We start from the raw sequence: 23,241 nt of genomic DNA, 5'->3' as shown, positions 1-23,241 counted from the left end.
CTTGTGTTTGTAGTCTAGTCCTCTCAAAATGAATGCTAACACTGCATTTGTGCTCCTTCACGAAGACTGCTGTAGTCCATGTGTGTTCTCCCCTGCGCCCTGTGAATTTGCATCTGAATTTTATAGACTATTAGTTAACTAATAAACTGAATTAGTTAGTGTGCCTGCAGACCAACCCTTCAGTACATCCACTCAGTGGCCAGTTTATTAGGTGCGGGGGTGTACCTAATAAAGTGACCACTGCAGTGGAACCTGGTGTGGTCTTCTGTTGTGGCCCATCCACTTCAAGGTTCGATGTGTTCAGAGATGCTCTCTTCTGCACGCTGCTGTTATAACATGTGTTTGAGTTACTGTCACTTTGAACCAGCCTGGCTGTTCTCCTCTGACCTCATTAACAAGGCATTTCTGCCCACAGAGCTGACTCTCGGTGGATGTTTATTTCATTTTTCACGCCATTCTCTGTAAACTCTAGAGCAGGGGTTCCCAGCCTGGAGTCCACAGACCCCTTGCTTGTTCATGGCTTAAAAAATGTTAGGAATGCCTGCCCTAGAGACTGTCGTGTGTAAAATGCCATACCAGCAGTGTCTGAGATACTCAAGCCTCCCTGTCTGGCGCCAACAATCATTCCACACCAAAAGTCGCTTAGATCACATTTATTCCCCATTCTGAAGTTTAGCCTCAACCTCTTGACCACATCTGCATGCTTCTATGCATTGAGTTGCTGCTACGTGTTTGGCTGATGAGATTTTTTCATTAACGAACAGGTAGGTGTACCTGGGGGGAAAAAAATGTGGTTACTGATTCTATGTGGAGTGAGGTTTGAGGTCAGTGGGGTAACTTCTTCACCCAGAGGGTGGTCACGATGGGGACCAAGCTGCCAGAGGGAGTGAACTGAGGCAGGTATATGAAAAACGGTTTAAAGACACTTAGACAGGTACTTGGATCAGAAAGAGGGATATGGGCCAAATGCAGGCAAATGGTACTAGCTTAGATGGGATTCTTGGTCAGCATGGACAATTGGGCCCTCTCACTACATCCCCCTACGGCATCCTTGCACTCTTCAATGTTTCTCCAAAGATCATCACCTTGTACTAGAAAGACTTGTGAATTCCCAACAGCGATACCGTCTGGTGGTTAGGAGCTTAGTCGCCCCATCGTGGTAAGGTTCAGGGGGAGGTTCCAACCAAGATCTGTCAAGTACCGTGCGGTGACTGCCTCTCACGCACGGACAATCTCCACTAGGAGAACATCATGCTCAACGAGTGATCATACCACCACGACTGCACGTCAAAATTAGGTCTTGACGCAGAGGGCATAACTTCACTCACACCACCACAACCTCTGGACTCACTTTCAAGGACTCTTTATCTTCTGTTGTCAAATATTTATTGCTTATTTATTCAGTATTATTATTTTTATATTTGCACGGTTTGTTCTTTTTTTTGCACACTGGCTGTCCGTCTTGTTGGGTGCGGTCTTTAATTGATTATAGTGTGCTTGTATTTACTCTGAATCTCCGCGTTCTGGATGGTTACTTAATATGTGCTTTGAAATAAATGGGCACAGTTTCAAAGACTTATTTCACAATTTATTTTCGGAACTATAAGGCTTATATTGTTAAAATTTATTTCCTAAACCTTAAGTCGTTGCGTAACGATATTAGAAATTAGATTAAATGCTAAACTTTAAATAATATCATCTACTCCTCCCCTTTCTCCGCTGCATTGTCAAGTTCGGCGGAGTCCACCGCCACCTCTTGGTAGTCCCTCTCCAGCGAGGCCATGTCCTCCCGCGCGTCCTGAAACTCCCCTTCCTCCAGCCCCTCGCCCACGTACCAGTGGACGAAGGCCCGCTTGGCGTACATCTTGTCGAACTTGAGGTCCAGCCGGGTCCAGGCCATGGAGATGGCGGTAGTGTTGCTCAGCATACAGACGGCGCGCTGCACCTTGGCCAGGTCGCCGCGGGGCACCACAGTCGGGGACTGGTAGTTGATGCCCACCTGTGGGGGCGGGGGGCCGAGAAGAGAGAACGGTCAGACTTTAGAACCATAGAACACTGCAGCACAGAAAACAGGCCATTCGGCCCTTCTAGTCTGTGCCGAAATATTATTCCGCTTGTCCCATTGACCTGCATCCAGTCCATAACCCTCCACACCTCTCCCATCCATGCACCTATCCAATTTATTCCTAAAACTTTAGCGTGAGCCCGCATTTACCACACCAGATGGCAGCTCGTTCCACACTCTCACCACTCTCTGAGTGAAGAAGTTCCCCCTAATGTTAGTCGCTGCACCCCTCACCTTCTCTCCCCAAAGGTAAAGATGCAAGAACAGAGGAGTCCCCGGCCCGTTGGGGGGAAATTGGGACCTTGTTTGGGGTTGGGACTGGTACGAAGAGTAGGACCCACCAGGAAATGATCCAATTCCTTATTTCCTCTCCCGCATGGACTTTACGTTTCCAAATCGTGCACGTTACCGGGCAGAATGAGGCCATTCAGCCAATGGCATCCCTACTAGATGCGTGCGCAGCAACCTCCACCCTCACGCGCCCCTTTCCGGGCAGAACGGAAGGTAGGCCTGTACTCAGCAATGCAGACGGGAATAATCCCAGAGGGATGTCCGCACGGCGAGGCCGGCTTGGATCAGAATGTTGTCATGTGAGGGAGAGGACGTCACTGAATCTGTGTAGATAGGAGGAGTTTAATCCCCGCCGCCGACCCCCCCCCACCCCTTCTCAAACGCCCCACTCACCTTGAAGCCGGTCGGACACCAGTCCACGAACTGGATGGAGCGCTTGGTCTTGATGGTGGCGATGGCAGCGTTCACGTCCTTGGGCACCACGTCTCCGCGGTACAGCATGCAGCACGCCATGTACTTGCCCTGGCGGGGGTCGCACTTCACCATCTGGTTGGCCGGCTCGAAGCAGGCGTTGGTGATCTCGGACACGGACAGCTACTCGTGGTAAGCCTTCTCGGCCGAGATGAGGGGCGCGTAGGTGGCCAGCGGGAAGTGGATGCGGGGGTAGGGCACCAGGTTGGTCTGGAACTCGGTCAGGTCCACGTTGAGGGCGCCGTCGAAGCGCAGCGACGCCGTGATGGACGACACCAACTGCGCAATGAGGCGGTTGAGGTTGGTGTAGGTGGGGCGCTCGATGTCCAGGTTCCTCCGGCACACGTCGTAGATGGCCTCGTTGTCCACCATGAAGGCGCAGTCCGAATGCTCGAGGGTGCAGTGGGTGACCAGCACCGAGTTGTAAGGCTCGACCACGGCGGTGGAGATCTGGGGCGCCGGGTAGACGGAGAATTCCAGCTTGGATTTCCTGCCGCAGTCGACGGAGAGTCTCTCCATGAGGAGGGAGGTGAAGCCTGAGCCGGTGCCGCCCCCGAAGCTGTGGAAGATGAGGAACCCCTGCAGCCCCGTGCACTGATCCGCCTGCGGGGAAAGGACAGCGAGAGTCGGGAACAAAGTGTCCAGTCACTGCGAGCCGAGTTCCCTCTCACCCCAACTCGCGGGGGCACAAGGTGTTGTTACACGGCGACGGATAAGAACGCTTCGAGCACGGATACAGGCCTTTCAGCCCGTCAAGTCTACCCTGACAATGTAGCGAGTCACAAATTAACTATCCATGTGCTTCTCAAAGTATTTTATTTAGGGATACAGCGCAGAACAAGCCATTCCGTCCTACCGAGCCGCGCTGCCCAGCAAAACCCACCTATTTTACCCAAACTTAATCACGGGAGAATTTACAATGACTAACCAACCTACTAACCGATACGTCTTTGGATTGTGGGACGAAACCCACGCACTTACAGGAAGGACTTACAGGAGGACGGAATTGAATTCTGACCTCTGACCGCCCCTGAGCCTGTACTATTCATAGAGCCTCAACCTCTTCCTCTGGCAGCTCGCTCCACATAGGGAGTGCACTGTTGGTGAAACAAAAATGTCCCTCAGATCATTTTAAAATCTTTCTCCTGACCAATGCCCCCGAGATTTGGTCCTCCCTTCTCTGTGCGGTAAAGACTGTGTGGCTATCCACTTTTCTATGGGCTCTCCCGGGTCAGATCTTGGGCTGTCTGCCTTGAGGCACTCTGGAACGCTCTCTGGTCCTTGTTGCGTTCTTCCTCATGACTAGTTTCCCGCCGCTGCCTGTAAGGAATTCGGAGTACAATTTCCGCCGCTCCCTGTAAGGAGTGTGTACGTTCTGCCCGTGATTGCGTGTATTTCCTCCGGGTGCTCCGGTTTCCCCCACGCTCTAAAGGTTGGTAGGCTAATTGGTCATTGTACATTGTCCCGTGATTGGGCTGGGGTTAAATCGGGGGATCAAAGGGCCGGAAGGACCTATTCCATGCTGTATCTCAATAAATAAATGTTCCCCAGCTCTTGTCGGCCTGCAATGATGGGGCGGACCTGTCCGGACGACCTTGTGGATGCTGCTGGTCATTCATTGCCACAGGCGGCTGTGGAGGCCAAGTCATTCAGTATATTTAAAGCAGCGATTGATAGGGTCCTGATTAGTGAGGGCGTTAAAGATTACGGGGAGAAGGCAGGAGAATGGGGTTGAGAAAGATAGTAAATCGGCCACGGTGGAGCAGAATCGATGGGCCGAATAGCCGAACTCAGCTTCTATGCCTTATGGGCTGTCCCCTACGCCTCCAATGAGGGGGTCAGAAACAAATCTGATAGGGGTTTTATTATTATTATTGGAAGTGTAGTTGTCCGCTCACAGTCCCCCTGTTTTTTCCTATCGCTCTGAATAGGAACTTTTTACACGGCCTGAAAACTAGTCAGCAATTTATATTATTATATAAAAGAAAATACCGGCTGCTGCGGGGCAACAAAGGATATGTGCATGGGAACATTTCAGTTACTGCGCGGTTGCGCACCCCAGAGAGATCAGTGTTTATGCACAGTGGCAGTCCACCTCATCTCCGCCTCTCATAATTTTAAACATTTCTATTCTAAGGCTCTTCTCGAGGGTCCGTGAACTCTCTGAGCAGAATTAGGACGAAGGTTCATCTAGTTGACGACGTCTTCTCAGGGTAGCAGAGGCACGATGGTGTCGGGACCCTGCCGGTGCGTCGGGTCCCGACATTCGGCGCAAGTGTACCTACCACCTTCCGGATGCGATCCAGGACCAGGTCGACGATCTCTTTACCGATAGAACAGTGGCCCCGCGCGTAGTTGTTGGCCGCGTCCTCCTTGCCCGTGATGAGCTGCTCGGGGTGGAAGAGCTGCCGGTAGGTGCCAGTCCGGACTTCATCTGTGTGGGAAAGGAGGGAGCAAAGAACGGGGGAAAGGGAGAAGGCGGTGGGGATGATTAAGAACAGAAGAAAACAACCATGTTTAAAGCCAATGGTTCCGATTGAATGGAACCTTCACGAATGGTCGGTGTCCCACCTCCCCTCTCCTTACCGATTACCGTGGGCTCCAGGTCGACGAAGACGGCCCGCGGGACGTGCTTGCCCGCCCCCGTCTCGCTGAAGAAGGTGTTGAAGGAGTCGTCGACCCCTCCGATGGTCTTGTCACTCGGCATCTGTCCATCCGGCTGGATGCCGTGCTCCAGACAGTACAGCTCCCAGCAAACGTTACCGATCTGGCACCCGGCCTGGCCGATGTGGACTGAGATACACTCGCGCTGCCGGCGCGGGAAAGAAACGAGATTAATAACTTCGCCAGGGCTTCACAGAGGCTGGCCGCTCCCACCTTCCGATGGCCGCCGTTCTCACCAGCGGCGGCCAACTCAAAAATAGATAAAATTCAAAGCGCAAAAAGACAGAACATCTGGATAACCTTCACCCCCCCCCCCATCCCATCCCCTGGCGCTGTCTACATCCAGCTGCCTCGGAAAAGCAAACTCAAAGACCCACACACCCACCTTAGACACACTCTCTTCCCCACCCCCTCCCCATTGGGCTGAAGGAACAAGAGCCTGAAAGCGCGTACTACCAGGCTCAACTAGAACTCCTTACCCACTATTAAACGATAAGATGGACTCTTGGCCTCACAATCTGCCTCTATATGACCTTCACCTTATCGTCCTCCTACGGTGCACTTTCTCTGTAGCTGTTACACTTTATTTTACATTGTTATTATTTTAACTTTTATTTATTTAGCAATGCAACGTGGAGCCGCGCCGCCCACCAACTCGCCCCTTTTAACCCCAAGCCTCATCACAGGACAATTTACAACGACCAATTAATCGGGGCGTCTTTGGACTGTAGGGGGAAAGCGGAGCACCTGGAGGAAACCCTCGCGGTTCACGGGGAGACCGTGCAAATTCCTTACACGGTAATTGAACTCCGACGCCCCCGAGCTGTAATAACGTCGCGCTAACGGCTGCGCTACCGTGACGTATAACGAAGAAGGTAGTTTTTTTTTTGCTGTATCCGCGGTAGAAGTGACACTAATAAACCCATTTACTACTGGAATCTCGTTCATTCCATACTAGGCGCTGACTCCGCCTCACTGTCCTCCAGTAGGTATATATACTATGCGGCGAAGGATTGATAGGATCTCCCGACCCGCTACCTCTACCGAAAAGAAATTGTCCCCTCTAATGATGAGCGCTCCCCGAGGACTGACGTCGCCCGACGATTAAACCCCGCCCCGGCCGAAGTTCCACCCACGTGAGCTCCCCATGTTCTCTCCCGGGCCTGTCGCAGCAGCTCACGGCCTCGGCTGCCCGCGCTCTGATTGGCGACCTGCGACAATTAACCCCTGGTTGCCTGGAGAGTTGAGCATAAACACAAGCCCAGATTGTCCGCTTGGTGCCACACAAGCGTTCGCCACAATTGATAATGCATAACGGCGCTTGACAACCTGATGAGGCTCGATCTCCCTCATCCAGCCAGCCAGAAACAACCCCACCCCCACCCCCAAGACTTGTAGTCAACGCACCCACCGCCCACAGTGGAGGGAGTTACAGAAACCGGCCTTTCGGTCCCAACTCCTCTAATCGCTTTTACGAACTCTTGTTCGGTAGCCTTTAAAGCCTTGGAAACTAGCCTCGCCTCCAAGGACTCTCTAGACCCTTCACGCTGCCTCAGCCAAGCAGCCAGCATAATCAACCCGGACATTTTCTCTTCTCCCCACCCCACCCCCATCCAGGCAGGAGACACAAAATCCTGAAAGGAGTAGCAGCCGGCTCAAGGACAACTTCTTTCCCGCTGTTAGAATAAGTTCAAGTTTATTGTCCTTCAACATTCAGACAAACGAAACATCGGCCCTCTGGGGCTACGGCACATATAGCGTGCAATGCACACCACACATAGTCACAAAATAATACTAGCACAAGTCCCTGAGTGGGATGGCCTGAGGGTTGGCAGGTTGGAATAAAGAGCGATGACAGTATACTGTCACTGGCACTATTGAGAAAAGATATAAAATCTGTTTCTTAAGGTTGCATGGCCGAGGGGGGGGGGGGCGTAGTGGAGATGTGGCCCACTACCCGTTAAATGCTCTCAGTGGTATGCGTCTCAAATAGCCTCTGCCAAACAAGTCCAGCTCCTGTCCTTCATTGTGACTTAACTACTAAACCCGCTGGAACCGTTTCTACTGATAGGAGAAGGCGCAAAAGCGGGTTATTGGGTTACTGATGCCTTAACACCAGTCACTCCGGGCAGCTGGGGCTCGTCAGCCGTGGTCGGCAGCTCAGCTGTGAGAAGGGAAACTGAGCTCAAGCCTCCGCTGCCTTGCGGCTGTACCCACTCATGGGGAAGGCTTGGGGAGTAAACCCCGAGGGAAAAATCCGGGTGCTCCCGATGCGGCCTTCTATATATTGGCGAGACCCGACGCAGACTGGGAGACCGATTCGCTGAACACCTACGCTCCGTCCGCCAGAGAAAGCAGGATCTCCCAGTGGCCACACATTTTAATTCCACGTCCCATTCTGATACGTCTATCCACGGCCTCCTCTACTGTCAAGATGAAGCCACACTCAGGTTGGAGGAACAACACCTTATATTCCGTCTGGGTAGCCTCCAACCAGATGGCATGAACATTGACTTCTCTAACTTCCGTTAATGCCCCACCTCCCCCTCGTACCCCATCCCTTATTTATCTATTTATTTAATCCTCTCTTTTTTTCTCCCTCACTATAACTCCTTGCCCATCCTCTGACCCCCCCACTTCTTTCTTTCTCCCTATGCCTCTCGTCCCATGATCCTCTCCCTTCTCCAGCCTCGTATCCCTTTTGCCAATCAACTTTCCAGTTCTTAGCTCCATCCCTCCCCCTCCTATCATTTCGAATCTCCCCCTCCCACTTTCAATCCTCTTTCTATCTCTTCTTTCAGTCAGTTCCTGACGAAGGGTCTCGGCCCGAAACGTCGACTGTACCTCTTCCTATAGATGCTGCCTGGCCTACTGCGTTCACCAGCATTTTTTATGTGTGTTGCTGGTAAAATCCGGAGCCGAGTCCCGAGAGACCGACTTCCAACCCCTGCGACGCTGCTGGTGCCGAGCTGTATCGACCTCTGCCCGTTCCTTTGGGTTCATCGGCTGCGTGGAGAGGGTGATACTGTTACATGGGCAAACATTTGCTCTCCATATCGGCACTGTCCTGGCTCGTGTATCTCGACCGCTAGGACGCAACATCGACGGTCGACACGGCCCGCTTTCTCTTTCTATAATAAAATCAACAGATTCTGGCATGGTTGCGGAGGACTGGAAAATTGTAGATGTCACTCCACTCTTTAAGAAGAGAAGGAGGCAGAAGAAAGGCAAATGTAGGCATAGCCTGACCTCAATCGTTGGGAAGATGTTGGAGTCGATTGTTAACGACGTGGTTTCGGGGTACTTGGAGGTACATGATAAAATAGTCAGCATGGTTTCCTCAAGGGAAAATCTTGCCTGACAAAACTGGTGGAATTCTTTGAAGAAATAACAAGCAAGGTAGACGGTGGATGTTGTGTACTTGGATTTTCAGACGGCTTTTGTCACGGTGCCGCACATAAGGCTGCTGAGCAAGACAAAAGCCCATGGTATTATAGGAGAGAAACTGGCATGGTTAGAGCATTGGTTGATTGGCAGGAACAAAGAGTGGGAATAAAGGGAGCCTTTTGATTGTCTGCCCGTGACTACTGGTGTCCCGCAGCAGTCGGTGTTGGGACCGCTTCTTTTTACGTTACACGTCAGTGATTCGGATGACGGAATTGATGGCTTCGTGGCCAAGTTTGTGGACGACACGAAGATAGACGAGGTGACTGCAGAAAGACTTAGATACATAGATTAGGACAATGGGCAAAGGAGTGGCAGGTGGAATAATGTCGGGAAGTGTGTGGCCATGTACTTTGGTAGAAGAAATAAAAGCATGAACTATATTCTAAACGGGGATACAACTCAGAAATCTGAGGTACAGAAGGACTTGGGAGTCCTCGTGCAAGAGGGTTTAACTTGCAGGTTGAATCGGTGGCGAGGAAGGCAAATGCAACATTAGCATTCATTTCGAGAGAACTACAGTATAAAAGCAAGAATGTAATGCTGAGGGCTCACTTGGAGTATTGTGAGCAGTTTTTAGGCCTTTTACTTAAACGATGAGCTGACATTGATGAGGGTTCAGAAGATTCGCAAAAGTTATTCCGGGAATGAAAGGGTTATCGTATGAGGAGCGTTTGATCCTCTGGGCCTGGACTCGCTGGAATTGAAGAATCATTGAAACCTATTGAATGTTGAAAGACCTCAATAGGATGTTTCCTATGGTGGGGAAGTCTGGGACCAGAGGGCACAGTCTCAGAATAGAAGGACGTCCCTTTAGAACAGAAACAAGGATAAATTTCTGTAGTCGGAGAGTGACGAATCTGTGGGTTCATTGCCATGGATGGCTACAGAGGCCAAGTCATCGGGTATATTTAAAGTGGAGCTCGATAGTTTCTTGATTAGTCAAGGTGTCAAAGCTAACGGCGAGAAGCCAGGAGAATGGGGTTGAGAGGGATAATGAATCGACCATGATGGAACGGTGGAGCGAAGTCGATGGGCTGAATGGCCTAATTCTGCCCCTATGTCCCTGCGGTCTGTCTGCTGTGACCCAATGCGAGGGTCAAGAATAAATCTGTCTTTCATTGAAAATATAGATGTCCGCTCACAGTGCCTATAACAAGGTAGCATATTAATTAAAACCTAATTACCAACGACATACCTGTAGGTCGAAAAAGGAGGAGGTCCTGAAGAGAGAAGTTAGGGAGAAGGCTGAAAAGCAGGATCTCCAGGGTAGTAATTTCTGGATTGCTGCCTGTGCCAGTGAGGGTGAGAATAGCATGACTTGGCGGATGAATGCGCGGCTGACGAATTGGTGGTGCGGGGGGCAGGAATTCAGATCCCTGGATCATTGGGATCGCTTCTGGGGAAGGTATCACCTGCACAAAAAGGATGGGTTACACCTGAACTGGAGGGAGGGAAGCGATATTCTTGTGAACAGGTTTGCTCCAGCAGTTTAACAAGTATTCTCCTATGGGAGAATGAGGGTTTAAACTAATTTGGCGCGGGGTGGGACCCCGAGTGACGGGGCAATACAGTTGAGTAGTGAGACTGTGAGGAAGGCTAGGCTGTTAATAGGGCAAAATTGCGGTCCGTGGGATGGGTTGAAGGTGAGTGGGTTCAAGAATTTGGAAAAACGAGGATAAAACAAATGGGGAGAGTGCAGGAGAGGGTACGAAATTCTCCAAAATACATAAAAGAGACAAATTTGTAGAAACGTATAATAGTTTAACTTCCGGTAATATGGTGTCATAACTGAAGAGGGTGATAATACAAGACTGGAGGTTCTATATATGAATGCACCCAGTATACAGAATAAGGCAGATGGTCTTGTGGCGCAGTTAGAGATTGGCAGGTATGATGTTTTGGATATCAGAGTGGACGCTGAAAGATTATAGTTGGAACCTTGGATCCACTTTGTAAGGACGGCCAGGAAGAGGGGTGGGGTAGCTCTGCTGGGAACAATGTACATGGACAGTAAAATCGTCTCCGTAGAAAGAGGTGACATAGGATCGTCAGATGTAGGATCTCGGTGAGGTGATCACGGGAATGAAAAGGTTAGAGTATGAGGAGCGTTTGATGGCTCTGAGCCTATACTCACTGGAGCTGAGGAGCAATACTTTATATTCCATTTGGGTAGCCTCCAACCTGATGGCATAAATATTGATTTCTTCTTCTGGTTTAAAAAAAAATGCTCCCCCTTCCCCTCTTCTTCTATCCCGCACACTGGCTTTTTACCTCTTCTCACCCGCCTATCACCTCCCTCTGCTCCCCCCAACTCTCCTCTCCGATCAGATTCCTTCCTCTCAACCCTTTACCTTTCCCACCTATCACCTTCCAGCTAGCCTCCTCCACCCCCCACCTTCTCACTCTGGCGTCTTGTCCCTTCCTTCCCAGTCCTGAAGAAGGATTTTGGACTGAAGCATTCATTTCCATAGATACCTGACCTGCCGCCCCCAGCATTTGTGTGTTGCTTACAATACTCCAGCTGTGGTCTAACCAGAGTTTTATAAGGCTGCGACATTACCTCACATCTCTGGAACTCAATCCACCGACTACTGAAGGCCAACAGTCTTAACCACCCTAACAACTTGCGTGGCAACTTTGAGGGATCTATGGACCTGGACTCCAAGTTGCCCCTCTTCCTCCACACTTTCATTAACTCACCACATCACCCTCCATTTTTTCTGTCGTCCATGAACCTACCTAAGAGTTTCTTAAATGCCTCGGATGTATCTGCCTCTACCACCATCCCTGGCAGGGCATTCCACGCACCCACAGCTACATGTGTAAAGAGCTTTAGTTTGACATTACTTTCCTTCATTCGTCTTAAAATTATACCGCTGGTATTTTGGTTGGTGAGGTGGACATACATCTCTACCAAAGGAGGTGTAAGGTGCTCCTTCCCTCCACTAGCCTGCAGGTCACCCTTGGGCAAGGTGTAGCCCCTGCTTAGCCCCCCGATCAGGGTCACATGAAACCATGGGAGCAGGTGGTGGATGGTCGTATGAGCAGTCGGTGCAGTTCACAAGTCCTGGTGATGCTATCACTGACGCCAGGCAGACAATCTCTGAAGAGTATTGGTAATGGCTGGGGGGATCACCTGTCTTGTAAAGACACTGCCCAGAAGGAGGCAATGGCAAGCCACTTCTGTAGAAAAATTTTGCTAAGAACAAAGATAGCGATTGCCCACATCAAACGCCACGGTACATAATGATAGTCATCACAAGCCACTTCCACCCCAGGGAAAAATCTCTGGGTGTCCACACGATCTATGCTTCTTATTATCTTGTACACCTCTATCAACTTGTCTCTCATCTTCCTTCGCTCCTAAGAGAACAGCCCCAGTTCACACAACCTATTCTCATAGTACACGCTCTCTAATCCAGGCAGCTTCCTGGTGAATCTCCTCTGCACCCTCTCTAAAGCTTCCATAACCTTCCTATACTGAGGTGACCAGAACTGAACTCAATACTCCAAATGTGGTCTAACCGGGCTTTTATAGAGTTGGGCATCATTCCTGAAATGTTGCTCCAAGATTTCCTACATCTGCAGAATCTCTTGAGGACACAGATGAAACAGGCACACCCCGTTCCCCAAGAAAACCCCTTCCCTCCAATTGTCCAACAGATCTGGTGTTGGAAGTATATAAAATTTATTTTACAGATCTCTTAGCTGAATAATCACATTTACATAATGAATATACCCTGCTGGTTAAAAAATAAAATTGCGAATCTCCACTCTGGGCGCCAGGAAACGCTGCCTTGATCAGAACAGAGGTCAAGTTGACGACTACAGTCCAGCCGTTCGTTAATTGTCCAACACTTGGAGAGAAGCTCACGCCCCTCCTCTCCCCAAATTCACAGCCGGCTTCGCGGCTCCACTCCCAGGTCCGGTGAGGTCCGGGACGCTCAACTGTGAGAGGCTTCGCAAACAGTCGGGTCCCGGGACAGAGCAGACTGGGAGGGGAGTGGGGGCTTAGAGTCTAGTTCAGTGGGGCGTATACACAGGGGGTGAGAGGTGCCTGAGGGGAAGAGGGTGGATGAGAAGGGAGAAAATGAAGAGGAAAGTGTGAAGTTCTGTCGGGGGAGAAGGGTTATGACAAAGTGGGATCCATGAGGGAGACAGGTGGGGGCTGTGAGGGAGACGGGTGGGGGCGGTGAGTAGACGGGTGGGGGCTGAGGGAGATGGGTGGGGCTGTGAGGGAGACGGGGTGGGGGCAGTGAGGGAAATTGGGCAAGGGGGAGGTGAGGGAGATGGGGTGGGGTCTGTGAGGGAGACGGGTGGGGGGTGTGAGGGAGGCGGGTGGGGGCGGTGATGGAGATGGGTGGGGGCTGTGAGGAAGTCTAAGCAGCCGAGAGGGAGGGGGGGTGGATGTAAGGGAGATGAGGCAGGAAGCCATGAGGATGGGGAAGGTGCGGGGGGGAGGGGAGGGATGATAAGGACGGGGTGGGGCATGATGGAAGGAAGAGGACAGATAGTGTGGTCGTGGGACAGGGCAGATGGAGGGGAGGGGGAGGAAGGGATGGTGGAGATAGTGTGGATAGAGAGTGCTAGAATGCAGAGTAGAGGGAAGCGGGGAGGAGCAGAGGCAGGGAAGGAGAGTGCAAGGGGGGTGGTGGAGGAGGGGAGGGAGAGGCAAGGGAGGGGTTGAGAGAGAGGGGAAGGAGCCAGTTTAGAGGAAGGAGACTGTGTCTGAGGAAAGGGGGACCCCATAGTCAGCCTCCTGCACGGCACACCCTCTGTGCCCCACCCTACACCTCTCCCCTGTGTCCACCTTCCCCCTCGGCCTAGAGGCCGGGCTCCTCCTCCATGTTGAAGCTACTCCGGCGGCTGCTGCCCTTGGAGACGGTGGGGGAGACAGAGGAGAGCAGGGGGTCGCCTGCCCCCACTGGCGAGAGCGGCCCCTCCATTAGCACATCGCCCAGGCCCGAGTCCAGCTTCAGGGGGTAGGGCAGCTCATCCAGGGACTCCATGCCCAGGTCCAAGCCCAGCCCCAGGCCTGGCTCCAGGCCCAGCTCGAAGGGCGGGCCGGTCTCAGCCCCCAGCACTGGCGCAGCCAGCGACATACACTCTGGGGCTAACGATTCCTGCTTGATGACCTGAGCGGCCAGCTGGGCAGTGCTGAGGCCCGAGGGGGAATTCAGCGACAGGCCGTGCACCCGGGCCTGGATCTCCAGTTCCTGTGGAGGGGAGGGGGAGAGAGAGGGAATGGAGGGAAAGAATGAGGGGGAAATGACAGAAGGGGGGTGTTGGGGAATAGAGAGGGGGAAATGACAGAAGGGGGGTGTTGGGGAAGAGAGAGAGGGAGGGTGGAGGGTGAGAGACAGTACGGGGAGAGAGAAATAGAGAGGGGAAGGGAGGGGTTTGGTGAGAGAGGGGAAGAGAGACAGAGTCAGAAGAGCGGGACAGAGGAGGAAGAGATTCGCATGGAAATAGAGGGAGAGGGAAAAGGGAGGGAGAGGAGAAGAGGGAGGTGTAGAGAGAGGGAGGGGTGGAGGGAGGGAGAGAGAGAGGGAGGGGTGGAGGGAGGGAGGGGGAGAGGGAGGGGTGGAGGGAGGGGGAGAGGGAGGGGTGGAGGGAGGGGTGGAGGGAGGGAGGGGGAGAGAGAGGGGTGGACGGAGGGGTAGAGGGAGGGAGGGGGAGGGAGGTGTAGAGAGAGGGAGGGGTAGAGGGAGGGAGAGGGGTAGAGGGAAGGAGGGGTAGAGGGAGGGAGGGGTAGAGGGAGGGAGGGAGGGGTAGAGGGAGGGAGGGGTAGAGGGAGGGAGGGGTAGAGGGAGGGAGGGTAGAGGGAGGGAGGGATGGGGTAGAGAGAGGGAGGGGGTAGAGAAAGGGAGGGGTAGAAAGAGAGAGGGAGACATAGATGTTAGTATCTCCTTTCCATCAGATAGGGCCCTTTCCCCATCACAGAGGCCTGTGGGTAACGGTGACGGCCATTGCCCCTCACCTGTATCCGCAGCAGCAGGACCCGGTTGGCGTGCTCCAGCTTCCTCTGCCGGGACTCCAGCTCCTTGGAGCGACTGCTTTCCTTCTGCAGCTTGCGGATGTAGTCCACCGACGCTTTCAGAATGGTGCCTTTGTTCCAGCGGGCTTCTCTGTGGGGTGGGGGTGGGGGTAGGGAGACAGGAGGGGAGACACCCTGAGACTCGAGAGCATGCAGGGAGCCCACGCTCGACACGGTGGCCTCGGATCACTGGGTCAAAATGTCCCGCTGTCGCTCCCGCCCCACAACCTTACACATCTACAGCACCTTCCTACTGGGTAAGAAACTCAAGACATTCAGACAGGACAGAGCATAGAACAGTGAACATCACAACACAGCAATCGGCCCTTTTATTAACTATGCTTATGACACCGAATCCCTCCTGCCTGTACTGAGTGCACACCCCACACCTCCCTGCACATTCAAGTGCCTGTCTTAAATGAGATACCGCGTAGAGTTGGCCTGCAATGAGCTCTTTGGGCCTCTGCAGGGCGCCAGAGAGCACTGACGCCGAGGGTTTCTCAGTAAACCTGAATTGGTTAATGGTTGTTCAACGCAAATTATTAATCGTTTACAGTTCCTTGCGTTTTACCTTGAGCGACTTACTCTTGATAGCATTCTAGCTGCATCACCGTTTGGTGGAGGGGCTACCGCACAGGATCGATACAAGCTACAGAAAGTCGTAAACTCGGCCAGCTCCCTCATGGGCACCGGCCTCCCAAGCAACCAGGACATCTTCAAGGGGTGCTGCCTCAGAAAGGCAGTGTCCGTCATTAGGGATCCCTCATCACCCAGGACATGCCTTGCTCTCATTGCTAACATCAGGGAGGAGGTACAGGAGCCTGAAGGCACACACTCAACAATTCAGGAACAGCTTCTTCCCCTCTGCCAGCAGATCTCTGAATGGACATTGAACCCAAGGACACTATATATACTTCTAATATACAGTCATATACAGTTTTGATTACGTATTGCCAACAACAAATTTTAGAACACATGCCAGTGATATCAAACCTGATTCTGATTGTGATTTCTGGTGCGTTCTATTTAGACTTGTTGAGTTTATTTTGATAGGCTTGGGGATTCCACGTTACTTGTGTTATTTAGCGGACGCCTGATTAGCGCTAATTGCAGGTCCAAGGTTAATGTCTGCGTGGGAGTTTGCCCTTCCTGCACACTTGGGTCCCCACATCACCAACACACATGGTGACATCGGCCCTTTCAGTGGCACCGCCCAGCAGCCCAAATTTAACCCTGTCCTCACCACGGGACAATTTACAGTGACCAGTTAACCCACCCGGTATGTCTTTGGACTGTGAGAGGAAACCGGAGGACCTGGAGAAAACGCACCCATTGCAAGGGGAGGATGTAGAGAGGCTCCTTACAGAAGATGCTGGAATCGAACTCCACACTCCGGAAGGCCCCGAGCTGTAACAGCACAGCGCTAACCGCCACGCTACTGTGTCTAGCAGCCTGTTAAACACCCCTGTTGTATTCACCTCCATCACCACTCCAGGCTGCGCATTCCGGACACCTGCCACTCTGTGTAAACAAGAAACGCGCCCCTCACATCTTCTCTGAACTTATCAAACATCTACAATCCACAGTTCTACCTGAGTCAATCACCTTCGTCACCTCCTTGAAAACAATGAAGTTACTATAACCCTCACAAAACCATGCTGACTCATCAAAGAACCTTATAGCATAGAACTGAACTTTAACCTACTCTAAAGTCAATCTAACCCTTTCCCCCTACATAACCCGCCATTTTTCTTTCATTCATGTCCCTGTATAGGAGTCTCTTAAATGTCCCTGACGGGGTGTATGGGGTGTCAGGGAGGGGTAGCACCTCTGGTGGGGGAACATGTCGCGTCCTTTTCAAAGCGGTTAGTCCACCTTTGGTCCCCACCTGGCACTCAGCTCTCACCTGTGGCTCCCCATAGCTGTTTGCATGCGACAGCGGCCACACCCCGGGCAACGGCTTTGACAAGCCGGCTAAACTGGGTGAGGGTAGCCGACGGGTCTCAAACCCTCAGTGAGATAGGGAGCTGTCTATCCCAGCATGTGAAGACAGACTCCAGCAGATTGAGTGGACGAGACCAATGGAAGGTCCAACAGTCAAGAATGTGGAACGTGTAGAGCAGGACAAGACACAGAAGATGTCCTGGTCATCCACTGCGCCGAGTCCCATCTCCAGCCGTCTCGACTCTGTCTCGCCACTGGATCCAGATGGGAATTGGGAAGAGAGAGTGAGGCTGACACGATGCAACTCTCCCTCACTTAAATCCAAATCAAGTGCTCGTCTCAACACCATCATAATGGTGTCGAGGTCCTCACCAACGTTGATGATGGATGAACACACAGATGTCCCTGATGTATCTGCCTTTTCCACCACCCCCGGCAGTGTGCTCCCCACACTCACCAATTACTGTCTAAAAAACTTACTTCTGGCATCCCTCTACTTCCCTCCAATCACCTTAAAATGATGCCACTTCCGCCCTGGGTAAAGGTCTCTGGCTGTCCAGTCGATCTGTGCCTCTTATCATCCTGCACGCCTCGATGAAGGTACGTTCACTCCAGGGAGAAAGGTCCGAGTTTATTCAACTTACCTTCCTCAGACACGGTAGCGGTGCTGCGGTTAGTGACCAGCTCCTTTGTTTTGCTGAGCGGACCCCCCCTTCCCATGACCACTCACGTGGGTTTCCTCGCGCTCAGTCCAAAGACCTACTGGTTGGTAGGTTTGTTGGTCACTGTAAATTGTCCCGTGATTGGACTAGGATTAAATCGGGTTATTGCTGGGCCGCGCGGCTCGAAGGGCCAGAACGGCCTACTCTGTTAACAAATAAACAAACATGCTCTGTAATCCAGAAAGCATCCTGATAAGTCTCCTCTGCACCCACATCCTTTCTATAATGAGATCACCACAACTGAACAGAATACTCCAAGTGTGGTCTAACCAGGGTTTTGTAGAGCTGCAGCATTACCTCAAAGCTCGAATTCAATCCTCGAATAATGAAGGCCAACACGCCATACACCTTATTAACCACCCTATCAACCTGCGCGGGAACTCTGAAGGATCTAGAAGGGCCGAGATGGCTTGTTTCCATGCTGTAATTGTTGAATTGTTAATCTACGAACAGGGATCCCCAGGATCCCTCTGTCCTTCCACACTGCTAAGAATCCTGCCATTAACCCTGGATTCTGCCTTCAAGTTCGACATTCCAAAATGAATCACCTCATGCTCTTCTTGCATTGAACTCCATCTGCCATGTCTCAGCCCAGCTCCCCAGACGTGTCCTATTGTAACCTACAACCCCCCCACCACACTACTCACAACCCCACCAAGCTTTGTGTCCTCAGGCCATGGTTTTCCAATCGCTCGTGCAGCCTGTAAGTTAACAAACTTCACGTCACATGCCGGTGATAATAAATCTGATTCTATCCCTCAGAATCCTCTCCAATAGCTCCCCCTACTGTCGAGCTTGTGCAAGACATAGGTACACTCACAATATTAAAAAGACATTTGATCAGGTACACGGTTAGAGACCACAAAACCATAACACATGGGAGCCAAATTCGTCCGTTTAGCTCATCGAGTCAGCTTCGCTGATTAATTTCCCTCTCAGCCCCAATTGCCTGTCTTCATGCCCTGACTAATCAAGAATCAACCTCTGCCTCAGATATACTCAATCACTTCGCTCCACAGCCGCCTGTGACAATGAATTCCACAGATTCATCACCCTCTGGCTAAAGAAATTGCTCCTCATCTCCGTTCTAAAGGACATCCGTCTATTCTGAGGCTGTGTCCTCTGATCTTAGACTCCCCCCACCATCGGAAGCATCATCTCCATATCCACTCTATCGAGGATTTTCAACATTCCATAGATTTCAATGAGGTCCCGCCGATTCTTCTCAATTAAACCTTTCAATCCCAGAGTAATTTCTGTGAACCTCCTTTCAACCCTCTCCAATGTCAGCACGTCCTTTCTATGATAAGCAGCCCCAAAACTGCTCACCAGTGCTTTATAGAGCCTCGATATTACATCCTGGCTTTTATACTCTAGTGAGAGATTGGAGGATGAAACACAGACAAATAGAACTAGTGTTAGATGGACATCTTGGCTGGCATGGGTGAGATGGGCCGAAGGGTCTGTTCCTGTGCTATGTGACAGAGTCAAGCAGAAAGGATGAGAGTGCAACGACTGCAAAGGTACGTACTTTACACACCGCTGAGATGCAGTGAACTGAGGGGCCTCACTCTCTGTCGGATCCCTATATGGCTCTGCTGATATATCGTTCCTGCCTGGGAGTGTGTGATGGGACGGTGTGGAGGGAGCTTCACTCTGTGTCTCACCCCGGGAGTGTGTGATGGGACGATGTGGAAGGAGCTTCACCCTGTGTCTGACCCCAGGAGTTTGTGATGGGACGGTGTGGAGGGAGCTTCACTCTGTCTGATCCCAGGAGTGTGTGACGGGACGATGTGGAGGGAGTTTCACACTGTGTCTGACCCCGGGAGTGTGTGATGGGACGGTGTGGAGGGAGCTTCACTCTGTGCCTGACCTCAGGAGTGTCTGATAGGACATAGTGGACTGAACTTCACTCTGTGTCTGACCCCGGGAGTGTGTGATGGGACAGTGTGGAGGGAGTTTCACTCTCTGTCTGACTCCGGGAGTGAGTGATGGGACGGTGTGGAGGGAGCTTCACTCTGTTTCTGACTCCGGGAGTGTGTGATGGGATGGTGTGGAGGGAGCTTCACTTTATGTTTGGCTCCTGGTGTGTGTGATGGGATGGTGTGCATTGAGCAAGGGAAGGCAAGTTGATTTCCCCAGTAATTCACCCCAGCTGGCGTTGTCGGGAGAGGAACTCACGGATCATTCGATTTTGGGATCATGGCTCCCAGCTCCTTGATCCGATCATTAATGTTAAACCTCCGTCTTCTCTCAACTGTGGACAGGAGGGAGAAAGAGTGAGTGGGGCAGCCAGTCTCCCTTGGTGATACCCGAGAACTCAGCGATCCCTCCTCCCTCATCAGCCGGGTCCCAGAACATTAGAAAGGGGAGGCATCAGTGATGGTGGGGGAGAAGATGGTGGGGCTGCAACCGAGTCGGTGGGTTTCTCCTTCCCAATCCTCAACTGACAACCATTACCCCGCTTTCCAGGTGCCGGACCCTCGGCATTCTGGGTGGGGTGTTAGGTCAGTGTATTTAAAGTGCTTCGCATCACAACGAGCAAGGTTAACAGCAGCTGCGACGATCCCCCTCCCCGTGTACAGCAAGGCAACTGGCCACGGGGGTGGCGGGTGTCTGTGCAAGGGTGGGGGGGAGAGTGGGGAGGAAGGAGTTGAGGAACCCTTCCCTGCGGACGAATCCCTCGGCACGACCCACCTCCCCAGAGCATGGCCCACCTCTTCCCCATCCCACACGGCTTGACCCACCCCTCCCTGCACCAAACAGCGTGACCAGCCCCGCCCTTCCCCATCCCTGCACGGCGCAACCCGCCCACACTTACTGAGGTTATGGTTGTCTTTCTTCTGTCGTTCTTTGATCAAAGCTTTCATATCGACATCTGTGAGTGTGGGGGGGGGGGAGAGAGAGAGAGAGACAGAGGGAGGGAGGAAGAGGGGGAGGGGGAGTTTTACTTATTATAAGCTGAATTAGCGTGCGTACAGGCCCTCCCCGGCTTACAAGCCCCTGACCCATGTGCAGACATTTTGGAGACTGGCTGGATGGCGGGGTGAGAAGAAAGGTGAGGAGTGGAGCGGAGAAAGCAGAGGGGGTGGGATGGGGAAAGGAGGACAGCAGGAGAGAAAGGGGAGGGGAGGGAGAGGGGAGAGGGGGCAGTGGGAGAGGAGGAAGAGGGCAGAGGGGGTAGAGCAGGGAGGGGGGGAGAGGGGAGTACGGTGGAGGGAAAAGGACGGGGAGGGGAGTAAAATGAGGAGTGGAGCAAGGAAAGTGGAGATGGGAAGGCGTGAGAGTAAGGGGAGGAACTGGTACAGAGAGGCAGGGGAGAGGAGCACAGGACACAGCTGCAGAGAGGTGGACAGACATATATGTCAGAGGCGGGTGAAAGCTGGCGAGGAGTACAAATAGCAGCCGGTGGACGCGTCTCGGGGAAGACAGAACGCCAGGCCCGGAAGCGTGGCATGCGTGGCCAGTACCTGTGGCATCCTTGGCGTTGGGCAGCTTGGCTGGGCAGGAGTTGCTGATGGTGACGGCAGCTTTGCTCAGGCCCGGGTTGGTGTACGCGCTCATCAGGGTCCCAGACACCGGCAGCTGTGGGGACAGAAATGGGCGGGAGAGGGTAGGGGTAGCAGAGAGTCTATTAGAAAGCCATCTCAGAGACCCCATATAGTCCCGGGAGGAAGGCGCCAGTGACTCTGGTCTCTCAGACATGTTGGAAAGGCTGAGCAACTTCAATTACTTTCTCACTGGGCCCAGCACATTGATACAACCATGAGGAAGGCACACAGGCAGCTCGTGAGGAGGAGATTCAGCATGTCGTCAAAGACTCTGACAAACTTCTACCGTGCAAAGCTGTTTCACTGGCATCGCGGTCTGGTGTGGGAATCCAGTTCACAAGTACAGGAGCAGTGGTGGAACTCAGCCAGCTTCACCACAGAGCGATAAAGCACTGTAGCACAGAAACAGGCCCTTCAGCCCATCTCGTTCATGCCAGCCTGGTTTTGCTGCCCAGTCCCATCGACCTGTACCCGGACCACAGCCCTCCGTACCCCACCCATCCATGTACCTAGCTCCTCAATGTTGCAATCAAACCCACATTCACCACGTCTGCTGGCAGCTCGTTCCACACTTGCACCACCCTCCGAGTGGAGAAGTTCACCCTCAGGCTCCCCTTTGATTTCTCACCTTTCACCATTAACCTATGACCCCTAGCTCTGGTCTCACCCAACCTCAGGGGAAAAAGCCAGCATGCATTCACCCTATCTATACCTCTCATAATTTTGTATACCTTTCATCAAATCTCCTCTCAATCTTCTCCGCTCCAGGACTTTATTCCCTGGAGCGTAGAAGATTGAGGACTTTATAGGATATAATGGATATTATTTTTATAGGATATGATGGATATGATGCGACAACACTGGTGCCAAGCTGTATGGGTCCTAATGCCCTTCCCTTGGACAACATTGGTGTTGTGGAGAGGGGAGACTTGCAGCATGGGCAACTGCTGGTCTTCCATACAACCTTGCCCAGGCCTGCGCCCTGGAGAGTGAAGACTTTCCAGGGCGCAGATCCATGGTCTCACAAGACTAACGGATGCCTTAAATTTATACTTGCATTTGCACAGTTTATCTTCTGCACTCTGGTTGATCTTTCATTGATCCTGTTATAGTTACTACTCTGTTGACTTGCTGAGTACGCCCACAGGAAAATGAATCTCAGGGCTGTATATGGTGACATATTTGTACTTTGACAATAAAATTTACTTTGACCCTTTTCTACAGAGCAGACGTTTTGACCCTGGAAAACGGCTATCAGCTCCTTTGATGCCTCTCAGTCTTATAAACCATTCTCAGCTCTCCCCTCAGCCTCCGTTGTTCCCAAGAAAACAACCTCTCATGCCCTCTAATCCAGGTGAACCTCTCCTGCACCCTCTCCCAAGCCTCCACATCCCTCCTGAAATGGGGCAACCAGAATTCACTGCAATACTTCAAATGCAGTCTAGCCAGAGTTTTATAAAGTTGCAATGTAAATTCCTGACTCCTGAACTCAATGCTTTGACTTATAAAGGCTAGCATGCCGAATGCCTTTATAACTGCCCTGGCGACATACAGCCACTCTTAGGGAGCTGTGGACTTGGACCCCAAGATCCCCCTGTACATCAACTTTATTAACAGTCCTACCATCAATGTGTACCGCTCCCTTCCTAGGCTTACACCTCCCTGGATTGAGTAGCATCTATCATTTCTCTGACCACATCTACAACTCAACCATATCCCACTGTACCATTTGGCAAACTCCTGCACTGTGCACAACGCCACCACCTTCGTGCTAACCCGTCAGCACACCGATGCATGCTTCCACGTACTCCCCGCCCCACGACACGCGGCAGGGGAGGGGGGCAGGGGGAGGGTACCCACCGAATATTGTCAGATCGCCCCAGAAGGAAGTAGCAGGGCTCCCCGTGCCTGGAGTTGGTGATACAGACGGACATGTTGGAGGGGCTCCTCGCTAAGAGATGGACAGAGACAGAGAGAGGGAGAGAGACAGAGAGAGAGAGACAGAGAGAGAGAAAAAGAGAGAGGGAGGAGAGAGAGGGAGATGACTTG

General features: G+C 52.1%; 1 protein-coding gene and 1 pseudogene across 1 annotated transcript in view; both read right to left on the bottom strand.

Moving 5' to 3' along the window:
• Positions 1-1,581: 1,581 nt before the first annotated feature.
• On the bottom strand, positions 1,582-5,549 carry LOC140190260 (tubulin alpha chain-like; annotated as a pseudogene).
• Positions 5,550-12,609: 7,060 nt separating this feature from the next.
• LOC140190237 (transcription factor E3-like) overlaps positions 12,610-23,241 on the bottom strand; it is a 48,369-nt gene continuing 37,737 nt past the window's right edge. The window contains exons 6-10 of the mRNA XM_072246799.1: positions 21,112-21,226; positions 20,463-20,519; positions 19,823-19,898; positions 14,919-15,066; positions 12,610-14,154 (exon numbers count right to left, since the gene is read on the bottom strand). Coding sequence (XP_072102900.1) covers positions 13,762-14,154; positions 14,919-15,066; positions 19,823-19,898; positions 20,463-20,519; positions 21,112-21,226 — 789 coding nt within the window. The 3' untranslated portion in view covers positions 12,610-13,761. The remainder of the gene's footprint in view (positions 14,155-14,918; positions 15,067-19,822; positions 19,899-20,462; positions 20,520-21,111; positions 21,227-23,241) is intronic.

This window comes from Mobula birostris, chromosome 29 (genome assembly GCF_030028105.1).
Source record: "Mobula birostris isolate sMobBir1 chromosome 29, sMobBir1.hap1, whole genome shotgun sequence".
NCBI classification, from domain to species: domain Eukaryota; kingdom Metazoa; phylum Chordata; class Chondrichthyes; order Myliobatiformes; family Myliobatidae; genus Mobula; species Mobula birostris.
The sequence above is the reverse complement of the archived record's forward strand: the minus strand, read 5'-3'. Positions and strand labels throughout refer to the sequence as shown.